The sequence below is a fragment of the Nicotiana attenuata genome, chromosome 5, assembly GCF_001879085.1.
Source record: "Nicotiana attenuata strain UT chromosome 5, NIATTr2, whole genome shotgun sequence".
Classification (NCBI taxonomy): Eukaryota; Viridiplantae; Streptophyta; class Magnoliopsida; order Solanales; family Solanaceae; genus Nicotiana; species Nicotiana attenuata.
In genome coordinates this window covers 5,046,951-5,056,549 of record NC_031993.1, presented here as the reverse complement: position 1 = coordinate 5,056,549, position 9,599 = coordinate 5,046,951, and the positions used below count along the sequence as shown (strand labels likewise).

The 9,599-nt window shown below is 36.8% G+C and overlaps 2 protein-coding genes across 3 annotated transcripts; one reads left to right on the top strand and one right to left on the bottom strand.

Moving 5' to 3' along the window:
- On the top strand, positions 181-3,085 carry LOC109225207 (serine acetyltransferase 5). Of its 2 annotated transcripts, XR_002067873.1 has the most exons (3): positions 181-667; positions 2,118-2,683; positions 2,845-3,085. XR_002067873.1 is itself a non-coding variant. In XM_019389798.1 (2 exons), exons 1-2 carry the CDS (start codon positions 266-268, stop codon positions 2,607-2,609), a joined length of 894 nt encoding a protein of 297 aa, XP_019245343.1. In that variant the 5' UTR covers positions 181-265; the 3' UTR covers positions 2,610-3,085. The 2 variants fall into 2 exon arrangements, 1 of the variants encoding a protein (XP_019245343.1); XM_019389798.1 differs by having other exon boundaries at positions 2,118-3,085.
- LOC109225206 (graves disease carrier protein-like) lies at positions 5,334-9,329 on the bottom strand. Its single transcript, XM_019389797.1, has 7 exons — positions 9,002-9,329; positions 7,487-7,572; positions 7,172-7,379; positions 6,689-6,815; positions 6,424-6,608; positions 6,044-6,166; positions 5,334-5,945 (listed from the first exon to the last, which is right to left on the bottom strand). The coding sequence occupies exons 1-7, from the start codon at positions 9,158-9,160 to the stop codon at positions 5,808-5,810; spliced, it is 1,026 nt and encodes a 341-aa protein (XP_019245342.1). The 5' UTR covers positions 9,161-9,329; the 3' UTR covers positions 5,334-5,807.

Sequence of the window (9,599 nt, the reverse complement as noted above, 5' to 3'; positions counted from 1 at the left end):
AAAACAGTGTCAAAATATATGGCCAAACGGAGCCAAATTATCGTTACTCCAAGCTTCCCTTAGGCCGAGTAACATGTTAAATTCCACTGAAAAAATCAATTACCATAAGAAAATTGTTTATATTTTATCAAACTTCTAGAAAGTTGACCCGGTCAGAATCTCCCCACGTCATCTTTCTTTATTCTTCCATATCAATGCTCCTCCAAAAAGGGGAAAAAATTAAAAATCTCACTAACACCGCGGCAAAAGCACCATCAAAACGACGATGTCCCCAAATATGCCAGCCGGAGAATACCGCAACGCCACACCGGCGACACCACATCCACCAACAGACACGGCGGAAGAATCCACATGGCTATGGACACAAATCAAAGCCGAAGCTCGGCGCGACGCCGAAGCCGAGCCGGCATTAGCCAGCTACTTGTACTCGACTATACTCTCTCACTCTTCGCTTGAACGTTCACTCTCCTTCCATTTGGGAAATAAGCTTTGTTCTTCCACGCTCTTATCCACGCTCCTTTATGATCTGTTTCTCAATACTTTCTCTAATGAGCCTGAGCTACGCGCCGCCGCTTCCGCTGACCTACTCGCCGCTCGCTACCGTGACCCTGCTTGTGTTTCCTTCTCTCACTGTTTGCTTAACTACAAAGGTTTCCTTGCTTGTCAGGTCAGTGATTATTTTTTCACCTTATGGATTCTATATATGATGCTGTAAAATTGGCTCTTCAAGAAAGATTGGGACTTTTGTGAAAGTTTTCTGGAAAGAGAGGGACTTTTCAGTAAGAAAAGATGAATTTTTGGTGGTTTTGGAAGTGGAGATGCATTATATTCCCCCAATTTATGAGTCAAAAATTGATTAGACAAGAAGTTTAAGAAACAAGTAGTAAGATTTTTATGACTTGAAACTTATAATGTTGGACATACCAAACATTTGTGAGACTATAAAAGCTTGTATTAAGGGTAACATGAAAAGTTTAAGTTAATAATCTGTTTCCAAATTTTGAAGGCATCATTCTTTTGGAAAGGAGGGAATATGAAAATTTTACTCCATTATAGTGATATTGTAAAATTGTCTCTTTATTAAAGATGGGGAATTTTGTGAAATTTTTGGAAATATGGGGACTTTTGAATACGATTGTTTGTTGGGAAATTTTGAAGTTGAGATGCGTTATGTGAATTTGAGTTGAAGTTGTTGAAGGAGCCTGTAAAGTGGAGACTCAAAATCTTCTAATGGACTGGCGTTGAGAAGTTAATACTGCATAAAAAATTGGCTTAGGATGTGAGAAGTATGTCTATCTACTTGAATGTGAGGATGATATCTGAAACTTTAAGTTTTGGATCTTGCATTATTCAAGCCTTAGTTGTTAGTGTACTACTATGTTGTAACAATAGGCACATATGTTCTTTTTGACAAGAACAAGAGCCATACTTGTTAAGTTGTTAAAGTTGGAAAGATGGTAGGAAACTTTAATCTTTTTATTGTAATTAATAATAGTAGTTCGACCAGTTTGTGCGCGCCTCAACTATTCCACAGGGGACCATCTTCCCATCAGCACAAGTATTGGGTAACTCTACTCACCAAGCTTGGACGGATGGAAAAAAAATTCAATCTTTCATTTGAAATCTTCATAAACAGGGGAAATGCATCTTGTAGCAATGGATTAAGACGGGGAAAGTGTGTGTTGTTACGATGAAGTCTATGAACCACTTAATGTGGCCAAATTCGCGTACACTCCTGAAGTCCTCACTTGCGCACATATGTGGATGTGGATGAATGTATTTGTTTTTTTATCTTTTATTTTCATTATAGTGTTTTTAACTATGATTTGCCAATTTGGCTATCTGCAGATAGCGAGATATATTATGCTAATACTTTGGACAATTCATCACATTCTAAGTTGAGATGGAAAAGTTAACGTTTCTTTTCGTTAACAAACTTTGAGATACTGTTTTATTTTTGTTTGTTGAAATGAGTAGTCATTGGCATCTTGTGGAAATCTTAATATTGATAGATAGCTTTGTGTTTCTTCCCCTTTTCGAGAACAAGTCATGTGGCTTTGCTTTTCACTTCATACTAGTGTATTGTAGTACTAAAAAGGTAGTTCTATATTATTCAGGCGCATCGAGTAGCCCACAAGCTTTGGACTCAATCCCGAAGGCCACTTGCACTTGCTCTTCAATCCCGAATCTCTGATGTTTTTGCTGTTGACATCCATCCAGCTGCTAAAATCGGAAAAGGTATCCTCTTTGATCATGCAACAGGAGTGGTGGTTGGCGAGACTGCAGTTATTGGAAACAACGTGTCAATTCTTCACCATGTAACCTTAGGAGGGACTGGTAAGATTGGTGGTGACCGGCACCCTAAGATTGGGGATGGTGTGCTCATAGGTGCAGGTGCCACAATATTGGGCAACGTGAGGATTGGTGAGGGGGCCAAGATTGGCGCTGGATCAGTGGTATTGATTGACGTGCCACCACGGACAACTGCAGTTGGGAATCCAGCAAGGTTGGTTGGAGGGAAGGAACAGCCAACTAAGCATGAGGAATGTCCCGGAGAGAGTATGGATCATACATCTTTCATTTCTGAATGGTCTGATTACATCATATGACTTGCATCCCTCATGTATGCTATATCTGCAAAGTGAACAAGAAGTCGTCTCGGAACCTAGCAGAGAGGACAAAGGTTCAATCTTAACGCTACTGACTGTTAAACATGCTCTTTGTGCTAGTCCAACAGTCCAGAGTGCAAAGAACTTTAATCTATCTTTTCTTTTCAGTAGTTTTTCTGTTTTTCTACATTTACATGTCTGTCTGAGAGGGTTGAAGGCTCTTGTTTTTATGCAGAGACTTCTGCTTGGGGTCGCCTTACAGCAAGTTCCCTTTGATGGCACAAATATAGTACTAATGTATTATGAGTTCAGTATCTACTCGTTGCTGGTCTTCCTAGGCCTTAAAAACTGGTGAAATTAACTGTACGAGCACTGTCCTATTATTATTGTTATCATTATTGCTTCATTATTATGTAATTGTATAATAACAAGGTATCTATATGTTGGCTGATATTTCTAAATTATGGTTGATTTCAGTATTCGATAAATTTATTTGTGCAATTTATATAATCCACGAAAAATACTGTTAAAACGGTTATTACCCTCAATGTTTAAGGTTTGACTTAATTACACTTAGTATACCAAATTACCAATTCTATACCATAATTAATTAAGGGTATAATTAATTGTACATTTTTTACTCCTTAATTAAAGGAATTTGCACGTTTCTCTCTCCTAACCCCTCAGTCCCACCCACGTTTTACCCATACCCACGTTCTTTTTACCATTTTCCATCTTCTGAAACCAAATTCTCCCTCTAAATTCACAGAAAATTGAAGAAACCCTTCAACAAAGTTGGTTCCCCATTTTACTCCAGTTGAAGTTCATCAATGAAGAACAAAAAAGTTTATCAAAATTGAAGTCAAATCTTCAAAGTTCATACATACATTTACCTTCAGCTTCAAATTTTCTCAATGAAGAAGAACAAACCTTCAAAGAGACAAGAGAGCAGCAATTCCACCATTGACAGCCATTAAAAAGCTTTGAAGCTTTGAATTCAAATTTGGGTTTTCAAAAATCATTATTTATTTTGATTGGGTGTTGTTGAAAATAATTGGGAATATATTTTGGAGTTTATATCTCAATTTTTGAGGGGTTTTTGGTGAAGATTGGACTTGGTTTTGACTGAAATTCAGATTGAAACTCGAAGAAGAAGAAGAANAGAAATTGATTCCTGGGCTTCCACAATGAGCATTGCTTTACGTTTCAGTTGTGTAGAATAGGTATGGTTGTAATTCAAGAAGTATGGTTGTATTGTATGAAGGGTAATATGCAAACTATGAATACTTCTTTGAAATTCAAGAAGTATGGTTGTATTGTATTTAAAGAGGCGTGAATTTGTAGAATAGGTTGAATGTGAGGAATGAGTCAAATAAGACTCACAATGGCTTATTTTCTACATTTAATATACAACAAAACTACATATAATTTGAAAAATTAATATGAAAATACAGAATTTCAATGTTTTTACAACTTATCTACAAAATATCTACAAACTGGATACATTGAATTTTAATATCCCAATTCCCATTTCAATTGTAGCATAATTGTGATTTTTGACATAATTACGTTTTTTCAGAAGATTTGTAGAAGTTTTAGTCGTTTTTGATTTGTGAAAACAGAAAACAAAGCATCTACAATCATAATACAAATAATCTACAAAATATCTACAATTTGTCTACAATTTATCTACAATTTATCTACAATTTATGCACTATGTCTTTTTCTTCTTCTTCTTCTTCGAGTTTCAATCTGAAATTCAGTCAAAACCAAGTCTAATCTTCACCAAAACCCCTCAAAATTGAGATATAAACTCCAAGCCATATTCCCGATTATTTTCAACAACACCCAATCCAAACAAATAATGATTTTTGAAAACCCAAATTTGAATTCAAAGCTTTCAAGCTTTTTAATGGCTATCAATGGTGGAAAATATCTGGAAGAATATTTACTTCCATAATTGTAGCGCGCCTAAATAGGAATATCTGGAAGAATATGATTTGATCTGATTTACGCCAAATCTTTTTAGAATATTCTGTTCTCAATTTTAGCTCGACAAATTAGGAAGATTCAGCTACTATTAATTAGTATTTAATGATCGGTATAATAACTGTAGAAAAAATGTGACCAGGGCGGGTAAATTAGAAACTATGCATATTTTTGGTAATAAGGTTTCATATATGGTATAAGAAAGAAAAAATCTGTATATTAAAGCAAATGAATTATCCATGTCCGAGAGCCGTTATCTATATTTGTGGACATTTGTGCGTCTACGTGGAGCTCTTGATTTTGTTGAAAACATGCCCACTAAGCTTATAAAAAAAGAATGAGAGGCCATAATAAATTTGGCATCCAATAAATAAAATAGATGACTATAAGGCATATCATACGTATCAGCTTGACTTCGTTCTGAATGGAGGAGCCATTCTGGTGGACACATGCATGTAGGAGGACTGTTGAGTACATAAGCTAAAAGCCTAAAAGACAGCGACTAAATGTTTTATTATTATTTTTTTTTTGAAAAAAAGGGCAGTCCGATGAACAAAATATTCCGCGTTCACGTAGGATCCGAGAAAGGGCCGTACCCAAGGGAGTGTGCTATAGGGAACCTACCCTGATACAAACACCAGTAGCTGATTCCACGATTCGAACTCATGACCTATAAGTCACATGGAGATAACTTGACCGTTGCTCCAAGACCGTGATCATTTTTTATTATCAATGAGAACTAAAAAAATAATTGTACTTAAACAACAGCAGTTCTCTTGGTTCTACTATGAATACATCACAAAAATGGAATTTAAAGAGTAACACATAGTATTCCTAACAAGCTTAGGTCATTAAACTTTTCTATCAAATCATAAGATGCCAGAATGAGGCATTGCTTTACAACAAGTTAATATACATCATTGCAACATGACCTCGTATACAGATGATTGATATAGAGGATTTATAGCCAACCCAAATCAATCTGGGATTAAGGCGTCAAGTGATTAAACCTCAGTGTATATACTGAATGCCTGGATCCTACGTAAATTCAGGAGGAACTTGCCGAGTTGACAATTTATTGTAATGAAGAATCATGCCTACTATGTTAAAGAATGGAAATATACAAACTTCAGCAGCCCCCCAAGATGGCGCGTTTGCCAAAATCGAACCGTGGCAATTTCTGAGCCCAAGGACGATTCGTTAAGATTGTCAAGACTGCATAGTGGATGGTTGATTATTTCTGCTACTAGTGACAACTTGTACGACAGCATCATCTCGCGATGGTACTCTCAGATACGCTTTCATCATATCATAAACTGTAAATCCAATCGCAACAGATGGTACAACCTTATTTTCAAACATAGGGTAGTCATCAGTTTAGACAGTTACCGTAATAGATACTAAAAAGGCAATAAGGGTCAGATGATGTATCGATATGTTCGTACCTTCAGATAGTTGAGGCTAAGCCCGGAAAATAGTTGTTTCCATCCGTGTCTTTGCACAATCATAACAAGAGTATCAGATGTTCCTTTCATTTCATGGCTGTTTGATGCTGAGAGTCGCTGAACCTGAAAAGTTCATGCACTCTCTGTCATTCCATTGCCACAAAAAAAAAAAAAAAAATAAATAAATAAATCTTCAACGTCTTCGTGTGACCTATAGGTCATGGGTTTGAGCCGTGGAATCGGCCATTGATGCTTGCATCAGGGTAAGCTGCCTATATCATACCAACTTGGGGTGCGGCCCTTCTCTGGACCCTGCGTGAATGCGGGATGCTTTGTGCACTAGGCTGCCTTTTTTTTTAATACAATCTCACTAAAATTACCTGCATTTGCCGCCTGACAACATCTAAAGGATAAGTGAAAGTTTGACCTAGAAGTCCTGCAACAGATCCACATGCTAGTTTTGTAGCGATATCCTTCTTGCGCTCCTTAGGGACATGGCTCTTCATTTTCTCGTAGAAGTAAAATTTTAACCCGGCATATGGAAAGATTCCATAAAGTGACGGGGCTGAAACGCGACATACAATATTACTTTATAAGACTAGCCAATAACCGTAAATACAAAGTATAGTAAGGCAATGCACTTACCAACACCACGGTATAGGCCTTTAGTTCCAGCCTCCTTGTATGTCTTTGAAAAACAGTCCTTTATTCCTTTATAAACTTGTTCACCAGTAACGAGCCCTTGTACGTTTAAGTTTTGGGATCCAACTACCTAGCTGATCATATGCCAATCAGTCCTCAGTTGATCGTGGAACAGTAAAGCGAATTCAACTCAATTTCATTAGACTAGCAAAGTCAAGCTAGAAAGAAGTTGGAATTAATCAAGACACCAACTTTTCTACTATGGGTCTATCGGAAATAGCCTCTCTACCCTCCTAGGGTAAGGGTAAAGTCTATGTACACACTATCATTCTCACACCCCACTTGTGGGAACTCACCAAGTTTGTTGTTGTTGTTGCCAACTTTTCCACTGTGCTTTCAGACGGAGGAGATATTGGGTGATAGGGAGACGGACAAAGTGATTTCAGATGGGAAAACAATGAAAGAGTATGTCTTTATGTTTCTCACCTGGTAAGCCAATTTCGTTCGAACTAAATCAAGTGGATAAGTAAAAAGTACAGCAGTTCCACCAGCAAATGATCCTGCTATGAGATCTAGAATCGGACCGGTCCCAACTCCAGGAATTCCATTTATAATCCAGCGGCGGTACTCTTCGTAGGCCATGTAATGCAATGCTGCATATGGGACGATGCGAGCAACACTAGCTCCATTTCCCCTGAAAGAGGAATTCCAGCAAAAATACATTTAAACTTAAGATGAAGTTATCTAGACAGTTTCTTTTTTTTAGACAGTTAAATTGACGAACAAATACTGCATCTACACCTGAAAAAACCAGGCGCTCCTTCTGTCTTGGCTATCTTTGTAAAGGATCCAAACAGCCCCAAACTCCGAAATTCAGCTTGTCTGGTCTAGGAAAAAGAAATTTAAATATAAGGAATTTAATTTTTCTGAATTCAAGAATTCATGCTTACTCTTGATAATATTTTCCACTTTCTAATATTCAATATTACCAATCTTTTCTAGATTCTAGAGCTCATTTCTGGTCATATTATTCTTCCATATTGTAATATCAGCAGCCGCTAATGCTTGCATTAAGGTAGGCTGTCTACATAACATCCCTTAGGATCCGGTCCTTCCCTGGACCCTGCGTGAATGCGGGATACCTAGTGCACAGGGCTGCCCTTATTGTAACATCAGCAGCATAAAGCCTACATATTGTTGGGCACATCTCTGAATCTAATTTAAGGTAGGTCTGACTAACAACCATTGACGTAAAAACAAAGGTCTCTCTGAAAAGAACGCAAAAGAATGGAACGAATAAGTAAAATAACTTTTTTCAACCATGAGCTCCACCATTGCCATCTTTAAGCGTCTAGTTTCCCTTATCTTTGTGCTCTTACAGATCAAACTATATCCCGTCCAATGAACGTCAATCAAACTAAAAAGCTAGCTGCACTGCGGGCACTTTAAGTAAGAAATATCAATCAACTACGTCTTAATCCTAATTTAGTGGGATCTCTTATATGAATACTTAGTATCCATACCTCTCATAAGGAGAGTCAGAGCCAAGATTTGAAGTTTAGGGGTTCTGAACTAGATACCGAACTCGTAGCTCGTCTTAGTTATTGGGTTCTTAATTAAATATTTATACATATTTAATGAATTTTATAATACAAATACAGGTATAAGCAAAAGCTATTGGGTTCGTCCGACCAAGTAGTTAATGATCTAGCTCTGTCCCTGCTCATAAGGTCTCCCTCTAATTCACTATTAGGAAGGGGGAAAAAGTGTGAACAAACCAAAATCATGAAGGGTGAATTCGAACTTCTCTCTCTTGATCATCACGAAAGATCAAACAACAACACTTACGCCTCAATCACAAACAAGTTGGGGTCGTTATGTGAATACTCACTGACCACGCTCCCCATTTAAAATCATTTCAGGCATCAAGAAAGATCAAACTCTGAGGAAAAATGCACTTTGGAACTCATGTCAACTACTGCAATTAGTTCCATATAAGCAAATTGTTCAGTTTAACTGATAAAACTTAAAATAAATCACTAAAAGAAAATATATAAGAGAAATTAACGCCAAAAAAAAAAAAAAAATAGCCGATATATATTAGTACATAATTTAGTATATAATATATGTATATTGGTTAGGGGATGTATATATTTTTGCCCGAGCGACCAAATGTGTAACTTTCCCCAAGAATAAACCCCAAAAAAGGCCAAGAAATAAAGCACACATAAATGGAAAAAATCAAAACTTTGAGCCCCAAAAGCACAATTGAATCAAAGAGTTAAAAAAAACCAAGAATTTGCTAAAATTTGATACCTGAAATAAAATCTTGATACGCTCAAAAGGGGCAACAGCAGTTTTAGCAAAACCACCAGCTACACCTCCAGCTATAAGTTCTTTAGCAAATAAAGGAATTCCCTCTATAATTCCATCCCAAAATTCATTCTTCTCACTTTCTTCTCTCTGTTTAGCCATTGAAAACAAAACTCCTTTAGAGAAAAATACAAAAAATGAGAGAATTATTAAAGATGTTAATGGAGTCTAGTTCTGTAGCTGTAGTGAAAGTGAAAACCGCTTTGGTTTTTGGCTGTTAGAAAAATAGCCAATTAATGAAAGTTGCGGTTTTTGTACATCTGACAAGTCAGACTGGCCAACCAAACGCTAACAGGGATTATAACATGAATAATATATAGACGGGTATGGAAAAATTCTTGGCAGGAAGCGCTTCTTCCCGAATGGACTCTATGCCACAAAATAGGATATAGTCGAACCCAATGCGGATACTGGATACCGTGTGGGAAACCAAAAAAAATAATAATATGGATAATTTATTTACGTGGGAATAAAAATAATTGAAGTTAACTTATATCATTAGGTCATATTTACCTATAACAATTTGTTTGGATGGTTGTTA

Excerpts from the sequence above, each read along its gene's own strand:
- LOC109225206 (XM_019389797.1), bottom strand. The coding sequence starts at position 9,160 with ATGGCTAAACAGAGAGAAGAAAGTGAGAAGAATGAATTTTGGGATGGA. Across the intron at positions 7,380-7,486 it reads GGAGCGCCTGGTTTTTTCAG|GGGAAATGGAGCTAGTGTTG; the intron begins GTGTAGATGCAG and ends TTCCTCTTTCAG. Across the intron at positions 5,946-6,043 it reads TTAGCCTCAACTATCTGAAG|GTTGTACCATCTGTTGCGAT; the intron begins GTACGAACATAT and ends TTTGAAAATAAG.
- LOC109225207 (XM_019389798.1), top strand. The coding sequence starts at position 266 with ATGTCCCCAAATATGCCAGCCGGAGAATACCGCAACGCCACACCGGCG. Across the intron at positions 668-2,117 it reads AAGGTTTCCTTGCTTGTCAG|GCGCATCGAGTAGCCCACAA; the intron begins GTCAGTGATTAT and ends TATATTATTCAG.